Genomic DNA, 25,474 nt, shown 5'->3' with positions numbered 1-25,474 from the left:
GCCCGGAGCCCCGCTCAGGGCCCCGGCCGCGGCGGCGGCGGCGGCGGCGCCCGGCCCCCTCCCCCGGCGCCGGCCAAGTGAGGCGGTGATGCGGGCGCTGGCGGCCCCGGCTGCGCCGAGAGCGGAGACACAGGCTCAAGATGGCAGATTCCGACTGAGGCTGGGGGGGCCGAGCTCGCGCGCCGCGTTCCCTTCTCCGTTGCCATGAATCGCGGACACCCCGGCCCCGATGGCCCCAGTGTACGAAGGTAAGGGGCGCCCGGCCCGCCGACCCCGCTCGCCCAGCGCCGCCCGGCCGCCGCGGCCCCCGCAGCTTTGTTCTGCCCGCGGCCCCTAGCCGGGCAGCCCCCGGCCCGCAGCCCCCCGGGCGCCCGGCCTCCGGCGCCCCACCCCCGGGGCTTTAACCGGCTCCCGACCCCTCCCCGCCTCCCCCTCCCCTGCCCACGGAACGGCCGGGATCCGGAATTTAACAGGATCTTATTTCCAGGGTGGAGAAAGAGGCGGGGGTGGGGGGGGTGGGGGTGCGAGGGTGGGCTACTGCCCGAAGAAAAGAAATTGGGAGGGGGCGCCTGGGAAAAGACAGACCCGTGACTGTGCTTTTCATTTATTTGGAATAAATAAAGGTGATGCGGTTTAGCTGTCCTCCTCCCCCCGCACCCCCCAAGAAAATTACCTTTAGGGTGATCTTTCCACTCTGTCCCCACGGCTCCCCTTTCCACTGCTCTCCACTCCCTCCCCACACTCCTTTATTCTCCGCGAGCCTCTGATTTGGGGGGAGGGCTGTCGAATCGGAATGTATGGGGCTAGGTGATGAGAGGGGGGTACAGAGGAAAAGTCCATTTCAGACCCAGGCAGAACAATGAAATTGGCTAAAATCTCCCCGCATTAGCGTGTGTAAGGGAAAATGTAGTTTAGGTTTTCAAGTCGGGGTGGGGGGTGGCGGCCGAGACGTTTTCCTTGGTCGGTCTGGGTAAACCTGCGTGGTGCACCTTCACCTGGCGTGGGGTCATTTTTCTGATCTGTCTTTAGGTAGAAAGAAAAGAACGGAGGGCAAAAGCACTCCACTTCCCCTTGCCCTCCCTCTCTCTTTCGTTTCTCTTCAGTCAGTTCTTGTCAGCTTCCAGCCAGAAATCAAACCAGAATCAACTAAGTTTTTACACTTCGGTGTGTTTTTGTGTGCTTGTAGTAGAAAGAATTTTAAACCGAAGGGTGCCCGATTTTTTCAGTCATTTCATCGCGAAAATGTTTTTCTTATGAAATCATTGAAATAGCAGCCTTTACATACTTTTAGCGTTGGTCCATCTGGCTTTCTTTCGGTTTTTGCTCTGATATTCTCAGATATTCTGTGGGTGAAATAGCAAATGAGAGGGGAAAGGGTTTGTGTGGAGCAGAGAGGAGGGGCGGGGAGAGGAGGTTTTAATCCTTCTATAAATCCGAGAACAGTGCTGGCGAGTGAGACAGGGAACGCATTAATAGTTTTATCTCTGTTACAAGAGGCAGATTTAAAAAAAAAAAAACTTATCTGAAAAGAAAATCTGTTATTAGTTCCAGGGCTCCAAATGAATTTGGTTTCTGGATGGAATAAAGTTACCAGTCAGGCCCTGGATAATGAGGCTGTAAATAACCTATGGACTGTAAATATTTTTTTTCAGACTCTCTCAGAAACAAAGGGGCTGTTTAGAAGGCAACAGAGAGATGTTATTCCAGGGGCTTTCCTCTTCGATTCTGAAGAACACAAGGTCCATTTAACCATTCGACAAAACAAAACGAAATTTCTGATCACTCCACCAGGCAGAATAGAACGAGCCGGTGGCTCTGTGAACATGGGAGGAGAACCCATGTCGGGCAGTCATTGTTCGTCTGTGTCTATGGGAGGGGGCTACAGTCAATGCTCCCACTGTCTATGGAGTGTTAAAATGAAACAATTTTCTCTTTATTAAGTACCTCCTTGAGACTCCCTCTGCTGGACACTCCGGGTGTGCATTAGGGAGGGAACTTGGCATTGAATTCAGAACTGTAGTAAAGGGCTGCTTTCCCTTTTGCAAGGGGCTGGGTACGGGGCGGGGCGGGGGGGGGGGCGAGGGGGGTTGGGATGTATTTTGTCAACTTTGTAAGAAGCCCGTCTCAGAAACTGTGCTGGTTCTCTCCCTTTCCTATCGTTCTAAATCCATATGGAATGTAGGCCATACCCCCTAGGCTAAGACTTGGTACTCCTGGTCCGACTACAGTGTTCTTTCTGTGCATTACACCAGATAAAGAATTGTGGGTGGGTAAGGTGCTAAGGTTTAAGCATAATCGTGGATCTCAAAGGTCTCAGGAGCTCACTTGTTTTCATTTGCAGGCTTCATTCCCTGTTCCAGATGACCTAGCTGGTCACCTCTTTCCATCCCGGGTTTTGCTCGGTCTTGCCTGTGTGCTGTCTTTTAACTATTCCTCCACTTTGTACCCTTCGACTCTGCTGGAGTTTCTGTGTGTCTTTATCCTAATTTCCCTAGGCTTCCTCCTCTCCCCTCCTCAACCAGTCCAGCCTCGCTGGGCACAGCTCAGGCCTGGGTCTTTTTGAAGGAGACTGTTGGTCATGCTCTGAAACAGACAGGTGACCTCTATAAAGGATTGTACTGCTGGAACCTACATTCACTTAGTGTGATGAGTGCTTCTAAGACTCCGGTGACCTCCTTTTCCCCTCCTTGGCGATATCTGCTGGATTCAGTGAGCCTGATTTTTACCGTATCCCAGTCAGAATGCATGGGCTCCTGGTGTGTATCCTGGAGGAGCAGGGTTTTTCTGGGGAATTCGCCGAGAAGATTTCTAATCATTTTTGAGCTACTAAAAAAATCGAACATAGGGTTCTTCTCAGGAGCGGGATGATGACAGGTGAGGCATTTCAGCTGGAATTCGGGCGTGCACCCATTCGTTTGAATGGGGTGCAGTTGCCCCAAGTTGGGATACTGGGCAAAGGCCTGAATGCAACAGTGGAGCATTCCAAACTGTGAGCTGTTTAGAGAGAAATGCGGCTTTTGAAACAGGGTATGTTTGATAATACAGATTAGTGGGTAGCAAAGTGTTACCAGTCTCCTGCTACTTGCTTTTAAGGTTAGGTTTATAAATAGCACATTCGTTTTCAGTAACTTGGTACTGATTAAGTTAGACTTATTTAAAAAGGTTTATTTTCTTTAGAAAGTTAAACATTTGCCTTGCAATTGTGTTTACTCCATCAACTTGCTTAGCAAGGCTTTTTTTCAATATGTAGTACAAAGGCCAGCCACATAGGTCTATATTGCCATAGGTTCTGAATTAGAGGACCCTAAATTCCAAGTTAATTATGTTCCACCGTACCCGAGATGTGTCATGTCAGTTAGTATTGGCTTACACAGACTTCCCAAAACTCTAATAATGAAATCTCTCATCAGATGAGTCTGAAGACACCTACCAAAATGCCTACCAAGAAATGGATTCTGAATCATCTTCCATTAAAAGAATTTGATGACACATGTTCTAAAATATCTTTTCCTGTGTTTGTGTTTTATATTTTTAAAATGAGTAAGTATAAATATTGTTTTCATTCTCACCGCTTTTGAGTAGTGAATCAAGGCTCGTTAATTTTACCCTCAGTTCTGGACAGTGTGGTCCGGTAATCAAATCAGAGACCTGGGTTTGAATCTAGTTGATGACTTTGGGCATGTTACTTAACTTCTCAGAGCTTCGTTGTGTTTTTAAGCCTCATTGGATTGTGCGAGGACTCCATTAGAAATGAGTACCTGTAAAGTGCCTGGCTGTAGTAGGCATTTTGTTAGTATGTGTTAAATCCCTCTATTTTGGGGGGCTGCTTACGGGCATGATGACTCCAGGGAAAGAATAGCCCACAAATAGTTTAGAAAACCAATAATAGCAACATTTCAATTATTAATCTCCTGCTATTCCTCCTCCAGTTTGGGCACCAGCAACAATAAATCCCCTATGGCCACAGAAGAAAGAGCCTTTTTGACCCTCTCTGTGACCTTTCTGGATTTCTGTTCCCACTGAGTTTCTGCTGGTTTCAGGTAGAGAATTTCTCACATTCTATGCCACTTTAAAAATGAGGAAACAAACCGTTAGAGCAGAGTTTCAGGAGCCGCAGCTGTGCCTCTGTGAAAGTATCCCGAAGTATGAAAGATTCACCTTCGCCCGGACCAAGACCCATGCTGCCCCCAGGCTGGCCCGGAAAGGGAGAGGTGGCTCACCAAGGACCTCCTCAGAGGGCCAGCAGCCACTCAATCCCAGGCCAGGGTCTGGCTCATCATGCATTCAACATAGTTTTCTTACAAGAAAAAATTTGGTGCCTTATGCAAGTTACAGCTGCTTCTAGTCTTCCTATTTAATTTTTTTTTAAATGTTTCATTTCTCTTCTTTTCTCCCATAGAGACTAATCTTGGGGAACTACCTTTGAGGTTTATATGAAACAAAGTAGCAATGATCAAGAGGGTATGATATGTAACCATTTTTTATTGTTCTCTGAACATGTAATTTGCCAGTGCTTTCTGGTAGTCTAATGATGACAATTGCAGCACTTCGGGCCGCTATCAAAGACGGGATTCAGAATAATGCCAGCCGACTTTATATAACCACCGGTAGAGTGTGAACCTGAAAGGGTCCAAACTCGTAATAGTTCCATTTAATATGGCAGTACTCTATTGGGGGAAGAAAAAAAAAGCTGAAAAGCTGGAGTATAGGGAGGTCTTTATTTTTCCTCTACAAGAAACCGAGATGCCTGAAGTTCACAGCACCAAGCGTGCCTTAGGCTCTACTTAGTCTGTGCTGCTCTCTCCACTCCCATGAACTCACTGTCCTTACAGGCCCCCTCGAGGTGGGCGCTGTTACCCACCGCCTTACAGACAGGGCACATCTTTAATGAAGTCACTTAAAAGCATTTATGTAGGGTCCCTAACTTCGAGGAGTTCAGGGGGTATGGGAAGTGAAAGTCAGAAGTACACGTGGGCTCAGTGGATCATGGCCTGACTCAAGATGGAGTGTGTGTGTGTGTGTGTGTGTGTGTGTGTGTGTGTACGCGCGCACGCATGCGTGTGCCAGTTTTTAATTCTTAACATGCTAGTGTTTCTTCAGGTGTAAAGAGAAGACCCCCATTTCCCTATTTTCCTTTGAAATGTATTTTTAAATTTGGATCAAACAAGCATTTCGGAATATTGGAAATTCCTATTACAAATTTCCTTAGGAATCACCCTCTCTAATTACCATCTCTTCCTCTTTCATTACTTAACATTTTGTATCCTTGTAAATGCAAATATGTTTCTAATTTGCACACACTGCTGGGAGACTTCGGTCTTTTTTTGGTATTTAGGGTTCTGCGTTCTGTTGTGAATGGACCCTTACGTCATGTGTGGCTGTTGGAGAATTAATTCCTGGCTTTGCTGCCTGGCTGTGATCTTGTATTCCAGGTGGTTTTGTGGTGCTTATTAGTGGGGATATAGTTCGGGGGGTCACTCAGCAGATCTCTCAGGGAGTTGTAGAAGAAAACCCAGCTCTGCCTCTCGGGGGTTTGGAACCCAGGGCAGGAGAGGACCCTGGGGAAAATGTAGTTCATCCTACTGCCTTCAGGAAGGTTGAATGTCCGTGACTTGAAGTTGCCAGTTCATCGAAACAATTGTTTTTCCCCAGGAAAAGCCCACGCTAGGAACCCCCTCAGTAACCAATTCCAGGATTCTGTTAACCCGACTCCTGAGTCAATTCCTGGGCCCGCCTGAAATCTCACCTGCCGGCATTCAAACCTGTTTTCTTTTACTCGGTTCCTTTCTCTAAAACCTTTCATATATTTGAAGATAATGACTGGGTCTCTACAGCTCTTTCCTAACAGAGCCTGTTCTGCGTCCTCTCCCTCCTCTGAACTGTCTCTAGTTTCTCCACATTAAAAAAAAAAAATGGTGGTGGTCGAGACCGAATACAGTTCTTTAATAATGGTCTCATTAGTACAGTGTACACAAGAAAAATGAGTTCAGGATTCTTGCATCACTGTGAACCCCTGGAGGGCAAGAACCAAATCTGATTCATCTTTGTATCCCCCACAGTAGCTGGGCAGTTCGTTAAACCAAGTAGGCACTTCATAAATATTGGCTGAATTGGCTCTTCCTAATATATCTGAGTAATAACTTACATTACACCAGCCCTGGATTGGTAACTGATAGTTGGCTTTCTCTCACCTCGGTCCCGAGTCTTTATTTGCCTTCTGCGCATGTCTAGCCCTCCTTCACCCCAGCAGTGCCACCTTCTGCTTGACTCTGAATGTGCTTGATCACTTTGAATTCACCCCTCTACTTCTAGCTCTTTAGAACCTTATTTATCTCCTACAGATCTGACAAGCAGAATGCAGAGGACTCAAGTGTATAAAGTTGAACGGCTCGTGAAAGACGAGAACACACACAAGAATCTTGATGATTCTGTGTAATATCAGTTCATCCAGGTTTAGAAAGGACAGTTTGTCAAATTCTTTACAGATTCTGAGTCAGCTAAAGCCATACCTGTTTTTCCAGGTTCTCTGTGACGAGTAAGCTAAGTGTTCATGAGAGTGGCTACAAGTCAGCCTTAACAGCCAGTATTCCTCCCTGTCTTTGGTCTAAAGCCAACAGAAAAGGCAAAAGATACCGATGGACAAGGCCTTTCAACCTGTGGCTTTCTGATAAGTGACTTTACCATTAGAAAGTAAGCTAGTAAAATAGTTGCCAGTAAAAAAAAAAAAAAAAAAAAAGGCAAACCTTGAAAACGGCAAAATAATTTTGTGGTTTTTTACAGCCACTTATTTCTACACATGGCATTGAAGAGATTTGTAGTGTTTTGAAAGTGGTCTGTTTTAGCAATTCTTGCCTAACTTCTTTTGCTCTTGTAGGTTCTGATTAATTAAATGCCACTGTGTTTAAACAGAATTAAGATTGATTGACTCTTGCATGTGATAATGCTATAGACTTTCTAAAACCTTTACCATCAAAGAGCACAGTCTAATCTGTGAGTGCACAAAGGCATTTTCCTTCAGGTTGTGCTGCTCATCCTCAGGGAAAGATTACTGTAGAAGCTGCCATAACTTTGGGTAGAAAAGCACTTTGGGTTCACACAGTTACAGATTGCATCCTGATGCAGTAAGGTTGGCTTCTGTATTTTTACCATTTTCCTCCATATCAGTATCACCTCATTGATTCAATGTATGGAGTTGTGATTCACAATATAAAATGATTTTTCCAAGAGCTTGTCATAAGCAAAGTGATCCATCATGCCAGTTCTGTGTAGAACTTCTGGCTTCATAAGGCATTAAAGAACAAATTTTAATGGTATGTGTGCCTGCAGTCCTGTTAAAAGTCCTATGGTAAGGAGATTTGGAAAACCCTGGTTTATTGCTGGTTGTGGAAGTATATTCTTTTTTTTTCTTTCTCCTCTCTCTCTCCCTAATGAAGAATTTATAGAGCTCTGACAAAAAGCAGCATGTAAATTCTTGAAATTGTGCAGAAAGGCAGCACGTTACACCCCCCTGAGTTCTTTGTGACTGCACGTCCTCACCAGAATCCAGGCTGATAGCAGCTTCTTGCAGGAGAGTAAATTTCAGGGGAGCTCGTTACAGGCAGAGAGAGAGTGCACACGCTTGCACATGCGTTCAGCTTTACCCCCTGAACCACTTATATTTGCAGCTCCAGCACAGTATGCTTACTGTTATTCATTAAGTTATAACCTGCACCATCAGGGAAAGATTAATCGATATTCATTATGTTCTGTTAACTGAGACTGGGAGGTTCCCTAATATATTACAGAAATGTTTCCTTTAGAAAATGGTTAAAATAAAGAAACTCTCATTTAATTATATCATGACTTTTTTCAAAAAGGAGTTAAGGCTGCCTAAAGGGTTAAATTTCTGGAAGATGGGAAATTAATTTGTGTAGATCACTTTTGTGGCTCAGCTTATTTCCAAGGATGTCGGATAAGTGAGGTATTCCCATTTGAAGAGACAACAGAACCAGTCAAAACTCTTGTGCTGGCTTAACAAGGTGAATAAGCAGAGTGCATAATGGAATTCATTTGCAAAGTAATTTTTGCTTGGCTGGAAGAGTGGTAAGCACAAAACAGACCAGCAGACGAGAACAGTTAAGTATTTGGGATCAGTTGTTGAAAGGTTTAAAAGGGGTTCTAATTCAAGAGACATTTTATGGTGAGGAGAAGGGGACCGATATTATCAAAATGATACTTGAACAAGGTAATTTTTCCTGGCCTGGATATGACAGTGGAATGAGGCAGCCAGAGGGTGAGCCATGCTGGGAGGCCGTGTGCTGCCTTGGGAGGTGTGAGCACCGTGGAGATGGAATGGGGACTCTGGTTGGGGTCATATAGGAGAACATACATAGAGCCCTTCTCAGCAGGCCTGACCCAAGGGTTCAATACATGTTTGTTCCTTTTCGCTTTCCTCTCCACACCTTATGACCATCAGGAAAGCTTGCAGGGGTTGGCAATATCATGATATTTATCCTATTTTTCTAAAGAATCTATTCTTTTTATAGGCTCTCTCACATTCAACATTGAGATCAGAGTATCTCGGGCTCTTACTGGGCACAGTGTAAACCCAGGGGTATCTTCACACATTAGTACCCACCTTTGACACAGGGGGAAACTGAGGCCCAGAGCAGTGAAGAGGTTGCCCTAATGTCCCCTAGAGAGAAGGGAGGAGGCAGAGCTGGGGTTCTCGTCCCCCAGGGCAGTGTGCATAAAAGACTCAGAATACCTAATGGGGGCTTCCCAAGGCTGCGCTACCAGCTGGAGGTCCAGGGGTTGTGTTTCCAACAAGGCTGTCAGAGCCACTCACCTTTTCCCCCCAGACCTACCTGTAAGGGGGCTGCTGGGCGGGGGGGGGGGGGGGGGGTGGTTCTCCTGGGTCCTGATGAGCCCATGGCACCTCCCTGAGCTCATCCAGAGGGAGTTATTTCCCCCTTTCCCAAGGAAGGCAAGGTCACCTGCTGTCAGCTCCAGCGCTTAGAGTCTTCTCTTAGGAAGTTGTTCCTCATGGTTCTCTGAGAAAGTTTGCAGCTTGTCATCATGAGCTACTTATTAACAAAAACAGAAAAATCGCAGACGAGAAACCAGTAGAACTATGATGAGTTTCAGAGAACCTCAGAGTCTATTAAGCAGCTTTTTTTTTTTTTTTTTTTAATTCTGATCTTCCAGGTGCAGTTTAGAGTCATTTTTTTCTCACTCACCTGACCAAAACTTGCACCCAGGGTCCCTGGGGAAGGCCTGGGTCCCAGAGACCTAGAGCACGGTGCCCAGCCCGTGAGGGGGCGCACCTCTTGACCTGGGGGACATCCCTCCCCTAGGAGGATGGGGCTGGGACCTTGAAAGTACGGGGTCCAGGGCTGGAGCCCTGCCTCTCCCCTGTTCTAAGGGCAGTGCTGTTAAGGGGACTTCTTGCTGTAAAATCTGGGGCAACAAAAGCAACTTGAAATGTTTCCTGTTTATACAAGTCATGACTAGTGATTGCTTCACTGGATAGTTAGCTTTCCTTTCTTTCGCTCCTCAACCTTGATCTTCGACTCTGGTCGCTCCATAAAGCAGAGTTGATGAAACTGGCCCATTTCCTGTTGCTTGCTGAGGTAGCTCAGTAACCAGTATGTCCCTCCCACAGTGAAACTTGACAGAGAGCCTAGTAAATCCTACGGCTTTTCTGTTTCGTCTGTTTGAGCCCTTGAGGTGCACAGCCTCTCCTACTGTTCTCCTTCCTTGATGTCATCTCACCACTCTGTGCCACCCTCATCTGCCCACGGCTGGGCTCCTTAACCTACCTGTTTGTTCTTTGACTTTGTGTATCTTGGCTGTGTATTAGCTTCGACGTACTTGTGGGTGTGAGGGTCTAAGTGGGGGGGGACACGTGGAACCCTCGTTTGGGCCCATTTGTGTCGGGCCTTGTTGGGAGAGGTGGTTCTGTGACTTCCGGCATCTTCCATCACCTGGAGGGCCTGTTAAAACTCATGGGGGGGGGGGCCCCGCCCTCAGAGTTTCTGTTTCACTAGGCCTGGGGTGGGACTCGAGAATTTGCATTTCTAATTGAGAACCCCTGTTTTAGAATGAATGCATTCAGAATGTAAAATCAGTACCTGTTTGTTTATTTTTTAAAGATTTTATTCATTTGAGACACAGAGATACAGAGAGAGAGAGCATGAGCAGGGGGCGAGACAGAGGGAGAGGGAGAAGCAGGCACCCCGCTGAGCCAGGAGCCTGATGTGGGGCTCGATCCCAGGACCCTGGGATCAGGACCTGAGCCAAAGGCAGCCGCTTAGCCGACTGAGCCACCCAGGCGCCCTAGTCAGTACCTGTTTAAAATAAAATGGTGATAGTTTTGATTACAGCTTCCCTTGAAGGAGTGAGAGTCTGAGAACTGACATTAGCATTATTTTCAGTTCTCCTGCCCTTTGGTGGCAGAAACTTCCTGAAGTCATAGGACAATGTGCAGATCCAGCCCTGGCATTCCTGCCTCTGGCTCAGCAGAGACGAGACCCTATCTTCTCCAGGGCCTGAGCTACTGTCTCTTGGTCCACCAAAGTCAGCCCGTCTGTCGCTCATCTAGTTTGGCCCTGGCGTCTCAGAGTAGACTGGGCAGGTGTCATTCTCGCAGTAATAATATATCTCCATTAACTAACGTAAAGAGCTCTGTGATCTCTGTTTGCAGAAGAGGATATTAAGGCTTAGAGATGTTAAATAATGTGTCTCAGGTCTCATCAGCAGCAACTGGTAGAGGCAGGGCTTGCACCCCGCCTGGTACCAGAGCATGCGTATTGTCTTGTGGTCCGCACAAGACAGTTTTGTGCGGATAGTTTTGTCATACATCTTGTCTTGTGGTCCGCACACCATACAGCAAGGAGATACGCGATTAGGATCCCTGAAGAAGGGAGCGGATGGTTCTAGAGTGTTAATGTCACACACACCTCCCCGAAGCTCTACTGTCCCATTTGCCTCCTCTTTATCAAACAGGATCATGTTGACATGATGATCTAGCATTTAGTCTGGTGGCTGGCGTACAGGATGGGTATAGTAACAGGCAGCTGAGACATGAACCCCCTTTGAGCAGCAAAACAGATAAAACATCTGAGAACAATCTTACTGAGACCTCTAAGGAAAAAAAAAACATTATGAAAAGATGAAAATGGCAGCTAATGCCTGTCAGGCCCTAGCCGCTGCTGGTTCTGTTGTAAGGTTTTACATGCATTAATTCCTTGAATCCTTGAAGCAGGGCTGTAGGATAGGTTCATGCTACCATCATGTTATACAGAAGTCCAGGAAAGCTCCACGGCTTGAGAGTGGTAGAGCTGACATTGACCCCAGGCAGCCTGGACCCAGAGCTGGCGCCCTTGACCACCAGGCTAGAGACCCAAGGCGGAAGGGCCTCCCAAACCCTTCCTCAATGAGGGAGTAAAATATGGAAATATGCTCTTCTTCGGGTTTTCTCCAAATGTAGATGTTCTTCATTGGAATCAAAATCTACATAAATGTCTTAAAACTTGAGAAACTGACTTCTGTGGGTCTTCTTGAAAGATGAGGTGGTGGGCATAGAACAGTCAGGCCTGAAAGAGGAGAGGAGCGAAGGGGCTAGCTCTACCGTGCGTGAAAACAAGCCATAAAGCATCAAATTTGGCATGAAGCTTGACAGACCCATCCGTGGGGCGGAATGCATGAGCCAGATTTAAGGCCCTGTTGTCTGTGAGCATTTAATAGATGATGAAGGAGGTGCCACGAAGCAGTGGGCGAAAGGAAACCTGATTTAACAAATGGGAGTGGGACCATATGATAGCAATTTGAAAAATCTCAGTGGATATTCTCACTTCACATCATTATACCAACATAAATTCTACATGATTAAAATGTTAAATTCAGGGGCCCCTGGGTGGCTCAGTCGTTAAGCGTCTGCCTTCGGCTCAGGTCATGATCCCAGGGTCCTGGGATCGAGCCCTGCACTGGGGTCCCTGCTCTGCGGGAAGCCTGCTTCTCCCTCTCCCGCTCCCCCTGCTTGTGTTCCCTCTCTCGCTGTGCCTCTCTCTGTGATAAATAAATAAATAAATAAATAAATAAATAAATAAATAAATAAATAAATAAATAAACGTTAAATTCAACAAAAATCTGTGGAGCGCATTCAACACGCCAGGTGCTGTTCTAGGTGCTGGGTGTACTGCCGCGAACAAAACTGACTGAAACCCCTGCCCTGAAGCAGTGTGCCTTTGAGTAGGTAAGGGGAAATAATCCGGTTTTGGGTTTGTTTGTTTGTTTTGTAAGCTTGAAAGAAATAGAAGTGGATATTTATTAAACCTCTGGAGGAGTTGAAATTTCTAAACTTAGAATCTGTAGAAGAAATTACAGAGGAAAACATCAATAGTTTTGTCAGCGTAACATTCCCCAAATGTTAAGGTTATTTCTGGTTTTACTATCATGAGCTATTTCTCAGTGTTTTCAGCATAACATTAAGGTGTGTCCAGAATTTAGGATAGGTTCTCCAAAGTAGAATTAGTAAGTCGAGGGGTCTGAACATTTATCTGGGTTCTAGATATGTGCCACCAAAATTATGTTCCTCCCCAAAGTATTTTTATATTAAATCGAGCCACCTAACGCCTTAAGTGCACCCATCCCTTCATTCAGGAAGGAAGTTTCTCACTGCTCTAGGCACTGGCCCCCCTCTCTGCATTCCCAAGGGCTTTCAGTACCATCTGTGTGTATCAGGAACTCCCAAACTTTTATCTCTACCTAGATTTATATTTTGAGTTCCAAAGTCATAGAGCCAACAATCTATTTGCCATCTCTATTTGGATGTCCCACAGGTATCCCATTTAACATGTACAAAGAAAAAAACTTTGGGTCAGCCCTCTGAAATATGTGCCTTTTCCAGAATTTTTTATTTCCATAAATGGCATCATCTTCCACCCAGTAGCTGACATCAGAAACCTGGGAGTCATTCTTGACTTCGTTTTACTTCACATTTAATCCATCACCAAATTGTATTGATTTTTGCCTCCCAAATATAGCCATTCTTGTTTCTTGCTGGAGTTATGTTCTATAAAGCTGTCATAAATACTGAATTAGCAAATACTGAACCAGTGCTCCTAGGTTAGACTCCTGCAAGCCTCTGGTCGCATTTTCATCAGCCGATCAATATATAACCTTGTCTATGTGTGCTTCTGTTTAAGGACATCTTCTTTAATATATATTGTTAATTCATTATCATTGAACTCACAGGCCGTAGGACTATTAGCTCATGCTTGAATGAAGCTTACCAGTACAAGTATTTTCTCTGTAAGGCACATCACAGCCTTTTTGCGTTGAAAAACAGTAGACAGCCCTTCGGCACTATGCTTGGGGGTCATTTTAAATCCCCAACAAAAACCACACCAAAAAATGTGAACAACATGGTACTAAAGAGACAGTGGAAGGTATACTTGCCTATAGTACAAGAACAGAACCCAGAAGGCAGAGCATGGCCTCGTGTGACCTCCGCTGGGAATGCGTGCATCAGGCATGTCTGGTAATGACTGGGAAAGCGCCCTCTGAGTACTGATTGTGGGATTACAAATAAATTCTAGTGAGTTGGTGAATTCGCAAATATGGAATCCGTGAATAATGAAGGCCCACTTGTATATGTTGAACCTGCCCACTTCTCTCTATACTGCCATCCCCTGGCCCAGGGGTCAGCAAACTCATTCTGGAAAGGGCCAGATAGTAGGTACAGTTGACCCTTGAGTGACATGGGGTTCGGGGCATCAAAACACACAGCTGAAAATTCACGTATAACTTTTGACTCCCCCGAAACTGTATTAATAGCCTATTTTTGATGGGAAGCCTTACTGATAACATAAACAGTCGATGGACATATATTTTGTATGTGTATTATATGCTGTATTCTTACAATAGATTAAGCTAGAGAAGAGAAAATGTTACTAAGAAAAATCATAAGGAAGAGAAAATACATTTTTGGGACTCTTGTAAAAAAAAGACTTGCGTATTAGTGAACTTGTACGGTTCAAACCTGCGTTGTTCAGGGGTCAACTGTATTTTAGGCTTTGCAGAACAGCCGGTCTCTGGGATAGCTGCTCAGCTCTGCGCTCGTGAAAGCCGCTATGGACAGCACATCAGTGGGTGGCTGGGACTGGGTTCCAGTAAAACATTATTTGCAAAAACAGGCTTTGGCTGGATCGGCCCTCAGGCTGCAGTTAGGATGCTGCTAGCCCAGACTAACCCACCACAGTGTCGTGTCTTCATGGTCTTCCCGACCTGCTCATCCCCTATGTCCATTCTCGAGCCTCCAGCCGATGTCCATGGTGATCTTAGGTGCACATTAGATCTGATCCCTCTCCCACTTCAGATGTCAACCGCTTCCATCACACTTCAGATAAAACCCCAAATCTTGCATATCATGGCTCCAACACGGTCCCTTGCTGAGTTGTCCAGTCTCATTTTATGCCAGGCTCCCCCTCTTCACCCTGTCCAGGCCTCTCCAGGTCTATGACTGTCCCCAGCTGTTCCCTGCACCGTTGCTCCCAGTCTCCCTGCCTGGACTCTTCTGCCTCTTGCCTGACTCACTGCTGCTCGCTCTGCGGTCAGAACCAAAATGTCACTTCCTCCTGTGTGAATTAGGTGCCTCTCCTCTGATCTCAAGGCACCCCGTTCTTTTCCTTCGCAGCACTTAGGGTTTATCTTCCACCTGCCTCCCCCATTAGACTGCAGGCTCCGGGAGGGAAAGAACACGTCTGTGGTGTGTCCATTCTCTGCTCAAGGTGCCTTCACACACGTTGCACACACTTCCTAAGACTTGCTAAATCAATGACTGATCGGGAACCCAGTCTTGTTCACCCAGAATTTTGTATGAAGCTACAACAGAGAGACCTGAAAAAGTCACCCTTTTAGAGAGTACAGTGTATCTTCTAAAATTGAGAGTGATGGTTGCAGAGAAAAGTCATCCTGAGAAGTGGATTTGTAAATGGGTGTGAATGTGTCTTTATTGTCCAAGGGTGCGTTCTGCCAACAGGTATATCCAGTCCCGTGTTTTCTCCCTGGGACTTGAGTGCTGTGTTAAGTCCTGGTAGGCTCCCTTTCTTCCTGGAGGGTTTTTGAACTCTGCCGGTAGTGTCTTCTCACAGGAAAGTGGGGGGTCAAGTGTGCTTGCGAGGAGGCATTTGGCACCTCTTTTAAAGACTGACTACACTATTAGTCTGGGGAGGAAATCTTTGATTTGTCAGAGAATCATTTTAGCAATGAAATTCCACATTAAAGATTGTTCCCAAGTCATTCCAAGAATCCTGCATGTTAGAGATGGGTAGACAGCATATTTTGGAAAGATAATACATCGTTTCTTAGATGGCTTTTTGTAGATTAGCATGGTGAGATTTAAAGCCTATTTAATTTTTTTTCAAATGTATTATTATAGAAATACTACTTCTGCATTATAAAAGTTAGAAAATAAAGGCAAGCAAAACACACAACACATGCATGCACGTGTGTGTACTAAGATTACCACAGTTATACCTTGCAGGTCTTTTCTGTGCATTTATATGTACAAATACTTTTTCAGAAAAACCGAGGTTAGATATAGTACTGTTTTATAATCTGTTTTTTTTTTCAATGAATAGTTTCCAGCCTTGTATTTCAGTAAAGTTCATTTAATTCCTTGTCCATGTTCAGATTTCCTGAATTGGCCCCCGAATGTCCTTTGAAGCCGGTTTGTTGAAATCAGTATCTAATTGGGAACCATGCACTATTTCTGGTGGTAATTTCCTTTTAGTCTCTCAGTCTGGCCTAGTCTCTCACTGAAGAAATGAGCAGTTGCCTGTAGAAGCTCTTACCTTTTCCATCTATGGGCTTTCTTCTTCTTCTTCTTTTTTTTTTTTTTAAAGATTTACTTATTTGAGAGAGAGAGAGAGAGCATGAGTGGGAAGGCAGAGGGAGAGGGAGAGAGAATCTCAAGCAGACTCCAAGCTGAGCATAGAGCCCAACACGGGGCTCGATCTCACAACCCCGAGATCATGAGTTGAACCAAAACCAAGAGCCAGACACTTAACCAACTGCGCCACCCAGGCACCCCTGTGGGCTTGCTTCTTTTTAGGGCAGGGCTGAGCTTCTCCATCCCCTGCATTTGCTGTTATCTAAAGGTTTCATGGGTTCGAGTTCACCATCTTATGCTAGAATACCCTGGAGGTGATTCTGTGTGCTTCGTTTACCTTCCACTGACCTACTATTAGTGAAGCTAAACTGACCCGGTGGATTAGGGTTGTGGTAGCCCTGAGCCCTCTACTCTCCAGTTCTGTTTCTCCTTTTGACACCAAAAGTGATCTGTGTGGTATAACTTTGGTATATAGGCTATTTACCAAATGGTTGTAGCACCAAATAAGTCTTGTCTATCATCATACATTCATTAAGTTTTTGTGAAATGATGTTTTTATAATTCTTTCATTTCTTGTATAAAGTAGAGCTCTCTCTCATCTTTGGGGGCTGCCTGGTTACCCTGAAAGAATAGTTCCAATGGGAAAGGCAGGATCTTTGCTAATACTCTCTCCTTAATCATTAATTTTCAAAGAAAGGAATTGTGTAATAGCCTTTTCAAATAGTGAGAAATGATTTTTTCCCTGTCTTTTTCTTTATCATTGTATAGGCATGGGTTTTTATTGATTTGGTGTGTTTTAATTGTTAATCTTTTTGTTACATCCTCAGGCAGTGAGATCCCTTCAGCTAGCTGCTGTGATGTTTTGACAGGACCTCCATAAATCCAAAAAGCTTTCTTACTAAATGGCACAAGATGCCCCAGGCTCATCTTGGACTTTTCGGTGGTCTCAGACAATGGTCTTAAGAGACCACAGTCCATGCATTAGGGGTGGTTATTGCTACAGAGGTGACTTGTTTCTAAGGAATTTCGGTGAATGGAACTAAAAAATACATATTGTTAAAAAGTTAGAGTTTCGATTGACATTTCCCTGTGCTTTCACTCAGTTTCCTCAATTTTATCATTGTAAGTCCTTTATGTTCTACAGAAAATCTTTATCTCTTGTTTAACTTGTAAGAATAAAGTTTTGAAATACCAATACCGATATTATTACAAACACCGAAAACTACAAAGGAAAGTTTAACACATCTTTGTAATTTTTGTTGTCCTGAGAATGTGTCCAACTAAGGATGGGTAATTAAAAACTGTGTTCTAAAGCACCTAAAAATAAATTCTTCCTCAGGGTGATTGTGTCACCAGTTTGGCATATGTTAGGTTCATTTCTTTCCATTTCTTCTCAGTTTAAGAAATTTTTAAATTTAGCTTTTTTGGGATAAGGAATGCATTTACATGACTGAAAAGTCAAAACTATGTAGGTATCAAATCTAGATGAAAGATATATAGGGATTTGTTAAGTTATTTTCTCTACATTTCTTTATGTTTGAAAGTTAAAATAATTAAATTTAAACTACAGTAGTCTCCTGTATCCGTGGGTGATACGTTCCCAGACCCCCAGTGGATGCCTGAAACAGTGAATGGTGCTGAACCCTGTATGTGCTAAATTTTATGATACATACCTATCATAAAGTTTAATTTATAAATTAGGCACAGTAAAAGAGTAACAACAGTTACCAGTAGTAAAATAGAACAATTGTAACAATGTACTGTAACAAAAGTTATATGAGTGTGGTCTCTCTTTCCCAAAATATCTTATTGTTGTACCCTTCTTGTGATGATGTTAGAAGATAAAAATGCCTGCGTGATGTGATGAAGTGAGTTGAGTGACGTAGGCATTGCTGCGTAGCTTCAGGCTGTTACTGACCTCTGACCGTAGTCAGAAGGAAGATTATCTGCTTCTCAACTGCAGTTGACCTTGGGTAACCGAAAGTAGGGAAAGTGAAATCCTGGATGGGGGAGGGGGCACAATTGCGTATAGAAAGATGCACAATGAGCTCTTGCCTTGTTCCCTCATAGACAACCATTTTTGTTCGGTCTTGTTAATTAACCCTTTGAGTCTTTCATTTTGCAGATTCAGATTATGTATGTGTAAGAATATATACTTTTCTTCTCCTTTGTTTACACAAAAGGTAACATACCTTATCTATTCTACATCTTAACTGTTTTCTCTTAATAATGTATTCTAGCACTCTCCCTATTAGTACATAGAGATTATCTTCAGTCTTTTTTATGGTCACAAAGTACTCCATTTTGTTGACATATTATGGTTTGTGGGACATTAACAATCTTGGATTGTATCCACTCCTCTGCTATTTACAAACCGTCTGTAAAGGATAATCCTATATACGTGTCATTTCATACTCATGCCGGCATATCTGTGACATATAGTCCTATAAGTGGGACTGTATGGTCAGAGGGTGAGTGAGTACGTTTATAATTTTTTTAAAAGATACTGACAAATTCCTCCTGTTAGAATTTGTACTATATTGTACTCACACAAGCAACAGAAGAACACGCCTATTTCCCTAGAGTTTTACCTACAGAATCTGTTGTCAAACTTTTGGATTTTTGCTGATAGGTGGAAAATGATATTTTGATATAGTTTCAATTTATATTTCTTTTATAAGTGAGGTAGAGCATCTTTTCATTTGTTTAAATGTCATTATATATAATTTTTGTGTGAACTGTGTTTTGAACTTTATACATTTTCCTACTGTGTTGTTGGTCTTCTTTATTTCTAAGAGTTCTTTGTATATTGCCTGTGATATGAGTCGCAAATTTTTCCCAGTTGGCTGTATGTGTTTTGATTCCTTATGGTGGTGACTTTGCCCTTCAAAAGTCTGTTTAATTTTATGTAATCAAATTTATCTTTTTGTTTACAGCTTTTGTGTTTTGAGTCAGAATCAGAAAGACATTTCCTATTTCAGGTTTTTAAGTTCCTTCTGGCACTTTTGTCATTTCATCTTTTCCACTTACGTCTTGGTTCATGTGGTTGTTTATACTCAGGTATGTTCTGAGGTTTGGAGCCAACTTTATGTTTTTTCAATACTCAGTTGTCCCAACACCATTTATTGAAAAGCTTATATTTTCCCCATAGGATCGTAATGTCTACTTTATCATGTATTAAATTCCTGTAGCATGGGGTCTGTTTCTAGACTACACTTTTCCATCGGTCCGTCTGTTGTCCATTATTAAGGTGTATGCTCTCTTTTATTTAGTATCTGAAAGATACGGAAGTTCTTCCCCATTGCTCTTCCTTTTCAGAGTTTTCCTAGCCATCCTCGTTTTCCATATGAATTTGAGAGTCTACATGTCTTGATTTCAGAAAAACCTGTTGGCCTTTCTATTGGGATCACATTAAATTTACAGATTACAAGGTTGAGTCTTCTCATCTAAGATGATGTTTTCTTTCCATGTGTTATTTTTGTTTGTACTTTCCTGACGTTTAAAGTTATTTGTGTAGAGCTTATGTAGAGATCTCAAGTTTAGTATAAACAAAATCATTGTCTTCTAACTGGTCGTTTTCATCTATGAGGACTATTGATTTCTATGCATATTTTTAAAGCAGCTTTATTGAGATATAATTCACATAAATCACTCATTTAAAGTGTAAAGTTTGGTAGCTTTTAGAACATTCACAGAGTTGTGCAGTCCTCACCACTATCCAATTTTATAACATTTTCACACCCCAGAAGGAAATCCTGCACCCATTACTAGTCAGTCATTCCCCTGTCCCACCCTCCCTTCATTCCCTGGAAACCACTAATCTACTTTCTGTTCTGGAATTTCATATAAACGGCATCATGCAATACATGGGTTTTTTTGTTTTTGTTTTTGCAAATGGCTGCTTTCACTTAGCGTAATGTTTTCAAGGTTCATCCATGTTTCAGGTGTGTGTGTCTTTTTTATCATAACCCTCCTTGTGGGTGTGAAGTGGTATCTCATTGTGGCTCTGATTTGCTGGTTTCTTTATGTAGTTTCCTTTTGCCACCTTTTCCCCCCCGGGAGATGTCATGAGGGCAGGGAGTGGGCTTTCAGTTCTAAATCCCCAGTGCCTACCATAATGCCTGGCAAATACTTGATATTCAGGAAAGTCTTATTTAGTGAATGATTGGTTCTATTATATTTCTGGCCCACCTCTACTTTTTAAAGTTAAAATGTGATTTAGCACATATAATTTAGTTTTTAGTTTACCTTGGGCAAAACATAATTAGAGGGTGTTTCTGTCCCCCTCTGGGAAAGTCATGTGTTAATCCAGCAGCCCAGTAAAGACAATTTTGTATGATACATGGTTTGTGATGATCAGCATTAATTTTTCTTGCATTAGAATGAATGACTTAGAGTTGCTGGTACATATGTCTAGGAGACTCATTATCTTTTCAGGAGGATGATTTTAAGCTGTAGATTCTGTTATTATTGGAGACTAGTTGGCAACATATAAAAAAGATGAGAACTTAGGTAAAGGTGTTCTGGGCCTGGGAACAGGGCGTTTTGAATGAGATCGATGAGCTCACATTTTTTGAGAAGTCCCAAGTTTACCAAATGCTGTGTTCCAGAATTTCCTTTGTAAGGTAGCTGGGTAGACCGGATTACTTTTAACAATAGAAAAAAGTGGTATCAATTAAGATTAAGGTCTTGAGCCAGCCTTAAAGGATATTTAACAGCATAGAGGTGCCTGGGTGGCTCAGTCCATTGAGTGTCCAAACTCCTGGTTTAGTCTCAGGTTATAATCTGAGGTCTTGGGATCAAGCTCTTTCCTTGGGCTCCTGGCTTAGCGGGGAGTCTGCTGGAGATTCTTTCCCTCTCTCTCTGTGTGCACTCTCTCTCTCAAATAAATAAATCTTAAAAAAAAAAAGAATATTTAACAGCATAGTTGATGCGTGTGGGGGCAAGGAGTATATGGGAAATCTCTGTACCTCCTGCTCATTTTTGCTCTGAACCTAATGTCTATATTAAGTCTTTTTTAAAAAAGAGAACATAGCCAAAATAACCTATTTTTTATAGGAAAAGGATTAATAAGAGGATTTTATAGGAAAATAATTAAATGTCAGAAAAATAACCTGGAATAAGAAATGATTATTTTTCCTTAATGTCAGTGTATAAAGAAAGATATTTTAATTATAAAAATAGAGTGAGTGTGTGTGTGTGTGTGTGTGTGTGTGTGTGTATGTGCAGGAGACTTTGGGACACTGTCCAAGGATTTATTTAGAGGCCGACAATCCTGGATTTTTATATCACCACAATTTTGTTCAAAATTTGTGACTTTGAACATAATTGTTACCCTTATATTATTAGGCATGTTTGGGTTGAGGGTAAGAGGGAGAGAAAGATTGATTAATTCACTGATTCATTTCTTCATTCATTGACTGAGACAGATTGATTTCCCTAAAGTGTCTGGGCCTGAGAGATGGGGAAGGTAGGCCATGGGTCAAAAGCACATGAATTTGCTATGAGGAAACATTTGTCTTAAAGGAACCGAGAATTGAACTGTATGAGACAGAAGCAATATCTGAAGGGCAGATAGATTAGGAAAAAGAAAGGTAGCTGTGGATCCAACTTGAACCAATGATTTGAAAGCTACAGGGAGTAGATTTAATCAGACTGTCAGGAAGAACATTGTAATGCTGCAATCTCCCCCACAAATGGACAGTTCTGGAGAAGAGTGATTCCTTGGGAGGAATTCAAGATGAGCATCTTTTGCTGGGCCTGCTGGAGAGTAGGGTCCAGTATAAAATGGATGATTGGACTAGCTGACCTTTAAAATTTCTTCTGAGAGTAAAGGTAGTCATCCTGATAGGATCAAATGTGTCTAAAAGATGTGGTTCCAGCTCTGTTCTTCACGCCCTCCACCAAAAGGTCTGGATACACCTGGTTCTATTTTCTAGCAACGCAAAATGAAGCTTTGGTCAGGTGTTTCTTTGACCCAGAGCCAGGTGACAGCATTTATTGAGCATCTAGCACGCGTGCTCCTTCTATTGTGGGAGACTTAGATAAAAGAACTATTGTTGAAATGATTCTGGAATTCATAGACAAGGGCCTGCTGGGCCCTATCTCCTCTTCCCAGCCCTTCAGTTGAGGCCTGTTTAGCAGCGCTCCCCGACTTCCAAAGGGCACCTCCCAGGGAGCTCACCTGGAGCAGGTCGCAGCTCGCGACCTGGGCACGTCCACTCTCCCTGTTTGCGCGTCTGGCTCCCAGTAGGCTGTTACTCAGTGCAACCTTTGGTCGAGGAAGAGTGCCAGTCTTCATTTCCAAGAATCATGTCTCCCTAAATGGGGCAATCTGCTTTAAATGCCTTCTCAACTGGCGCCTTCCCCACCTCAACGATCGGCATCATTAAAGGAACAGGTTTGCCTTTTTAACTGCTTGCACTGTGCTAGATCGGGGTGGATGGCTGGGGCCCATGGTGGGGTGTGTGCGTGTGCTAGTGTGTATGCATGTGCACACGTGCACAAATACCCCATCCTTTAGTCCTCAAAGTGGTCCTTTTCAGAAGTGTGAAGAGTCATAGGTGCGCCTGACTGGCTCAGTTGGTAGAACATTTGACTCTTGAGCTCGGGGTTGTGAGTTCGACCCCATGTTGGGTGTAGAGATTACTTAATAAAATCTTTAAAAAAAAAAAGGTCATTCATAAGTTTTACTTTTGCACTTTCCCCTATTGTGCTCAACCTAAAAAAAAAAAATGTTTTTTAAGGCAGGCTTGCTACTAAATGCACATGGCTTTCTGTATTTTGCTGGAACAAATGCATGCTGAGCCCAGAGATCTTCCTCTCTCTGCATGGTCCCAAGTCCGAATTTGCTTTACCACTCATGACATTTGCTGTCTTTCTCCACGGATCTTTCCCCTTCTCCTCCTGCGCTCCCAATCTCAGGTGAGTGCCACGGTGTTCTTCATCTGCAGAGCAGTACAAGACGTGGGGAGTCTCCCATGGTCGCTCGTCCTCTCTGATCTGCAATCCAGCTGACAAGCCAGCCCCTTCGTCGGTTGAGCTCCTTTGGAACCTGGGTTTTTATTACCTGCCACCCGGCTTAAACCAGAGGCTTCTCTCAGGGCACACCTGTGACTGCCGCTACCCTCTGTTCCATGAAGGCAGCACGGTTTCCAGGCCCTTCCCTCTCAGAAGTCAGACCTGCAGCGACATTCGAGGCCCACAGTGTGTGGAGCCCTGTGCTAGGTGGTTCGGCTGAAAACAGGGGAGAAAACATAACCATGCCTTTGGGGCTCTTTGAAGACCGACGGAACAGCCTTGGGACAGATGCCCACCTGGGCTCTCCCGGGCGTAGGTAGAGACGCCCTCTGGTGGGACACGCACTTGTGGGACACGTTAATTTCCCGGGAGTGAGGACGCACGAATGTTCACGCAGGCCCCCTTCGTGATGAAATCTGGTGTGCAGACGTGTAGGCCGCGCCAGCGGCGGCAGAGTCGCATGGGCCGTGGGGACGTTTGCAGTCGGGCTGGAGGGGCCGGCCCCAGAAATCCCCTCCTCCCGGAGCGGGCCGGGCGCAGCCGCTTCTCCCCAAGCTTCAGCCCAGTTGGCTGTGTTGGTTTCTGCTGCGAGGAGTTACGGGTCGTTGAGGAATAGGATTTGCTCTGTCGGAGGTGACTTTGGAGAATCACGTCCTCAAAAGCCAAAGAAGCCTAGAGATAGGAGGAGGACTGAGGGGCTCTCGGGTGAAGCGGTCGTAACCTCAAGAAATTAGCTGTGGGTGCTCTCAGGAAGATTTTGGGTTCCCAGCGGTTCAGAGGTGAGACGGATGTGATTTGGTGCAGAAGGGAGAGGGGTGAGTGCGGAAGCAAGAAAGCACATGCAGACACCTCGAGTAACAGAAGGCATAAGACAGACTTCACGCGCGCCAGGGGAGGCCATGCAGAGTCTGGCCGTTGGGGGTTACTAGAATATGAGAGAACATTCTTTTATTGGCCATGTGCAAGGTAATGCGGAGAGTGGAGAAGAGCTGTGTGGTGAGTTGCATTTCAGGTGTCTGCAGGACACCTCAGTGGGTGTCCCTGAGACTTCGAGAGGAGCAAGGACTGGGCGGGAGACCGGCGACATCTGGGGGGCCGTGGAGGCAGGGAGGCGGTGAGGAAAGGAGAGACGTGAGAGCACTTGGACTCAGTCCCGGCTCCACCAGAAGATGGGTCTGTGTGGGGGGAGGGGGCGGCTGAGTGGGTGGGTCAGCGAACATTTAAAATAGTTTCCAAGCATGTGGGTGTGCCCACGTGTGTCTGGTGTCTCTAAGAGAAAAAGCAGATTGCCGGTGACCCGAGCGCAGTTGCATTTCAATGTCGAAGCACCGTTCCCTGGCCCGGAGAAAACGCAGCTGTACTTTGGAACGGACTGGCAAGCTTCCCTGGGATCCCTCCCTCTCTCCTTCCCTCCCTCTTCCTTTCTTCTTTTGAGGAAGCGCAAGAGCTATGACTGTATGGTGGTGGAACTTTGGGTACTTACGGAAGAGTTTCTCAAAGCATTTATCCGAGATTAACCTTCTAGCCTTCCTGTGGCTCAGGGGAGCACCTGGAGAGCTACATTTGGAGGACTGTTTCGACAAGTGTTGTGGTTCTTACGGCATCTACCTCGTCTAGCCCTCTGTCATTTCTCATTTATCCTTGCATCTCACAAAGTGTGCGGTTTAGCGCCTAGCACTTAATGATGGTAAAAATTGGTGTGCGGTTGGACCTGCAGAAATCCATGTTTGTCCATCCATCCATCCATCCATCCATCCAAATAAACCATTCATCAAACAAGGAAACCTTCCCTAAAGGCCCCCAGCTGTCTCTTCTCCCTTCTCTTGGGTAGAACTGCTAACAGCCCAGCCCAGATCAGTGCCTCCCAGGCACAGGAAGTGCTTAGTTTAGACTAATCAATATGGGCTCCTGAGCCACTAGAGGGAAGGTGATTGAAGGTGGTGGTGGTGTTGGGGGTGACATTTGAACTAAATCAGGGTTCCGCCAGAGGAGAAAGCGGGAATGGCTGTTAGGAAGACAACTTACGGTGTCTGCTTCAACATACTAATTATTTTCCCTTTTTTCTGATTGCATCATATTTTTTTTAACTATAGGCATTCTCCAAATTTGGCTCTATTTACTATGGTCATTATTTTCATTGAGTTCTATTCAACTAAGTATACCTCACCTTATTCTATAAATTATGCTTTGTTTTACAGTATAAGCACATATATTATAATAACCAGTACACTACAAAAAAAGAATTTAAGAACAGGAACAGGAAAAATACAAATATAAAAATTCAAAACCTGGAGGAAAAAGTATCACAGATACTCAGACAGTGAGATCCTCTACCTAGCTCTAGCTGAGCCTCATACTGTCTCTGAGCTTCATAGGGTCAAAGAGAAGGGGGAAATGTGGTTAACTCAGTAATTCTTGCTGCCAGAGAAGGAAGACATACTGAGTCATTAAGAGAAGCAAAGAGTATTTGTTTGTTAACTCTCCCCGCAACGTGGGGCTTGAACTCATGACCATGAGATCAAGAGTCGCATGCTCTTACCAACTGAGTCAGCCAGGTGCACAGCCCCCCCCCCCCTTTTT

General features: G+C 44.3%; 1 protein-coding gene across 3 annotated transcripts in view; it reads left to right on the top strand.

The window, feature by feature from the left end:
• The first annotated feature begins 40 nt into the window (after positions 1-40).
• HIPK2 (homeodomain interacting protein kinase 2) overlaps positions 41-25,474 on the top strand; it is a 186,022-nt gene continuing 160,588 nt past the window's right edge. For all 3 annotated transcript variants that reach the window (XR_004819449.1, XM_035723208.1, XM_035723207.1), the window contains exon 1: positions 41-248. Coding sequence is in view for 2 of the 3 variants with exons in the window: in XM_035723208.1 (XP_035579101.1) it covers positions 230-248 (19 nt within the window). In the remaining variant the exon portion in view is untranslated. The remainder of the gene's footprint in view (positions 249-25,474) is intronic.

This window comes from Zalophus californianus, chromosome 12, assembly GCF_009762305.2.
Source record: "Zalophus californianus isolate mZalCal1 chromosome 12, mZalCal1.pri.v2, whole genome shotgun sequence".
NCBI classification, from domain to species: Eukaryota; Metazoa; Chordata; class Mammalia; order Carnivora; family Otariidae; genus Zalophus; species Zalophus californianus.
The sequence above is the reverse complement of the archived record's forward strand: the minus strand, read 5'-3'. Positions and strand labels throughout refer to the sequence as shown.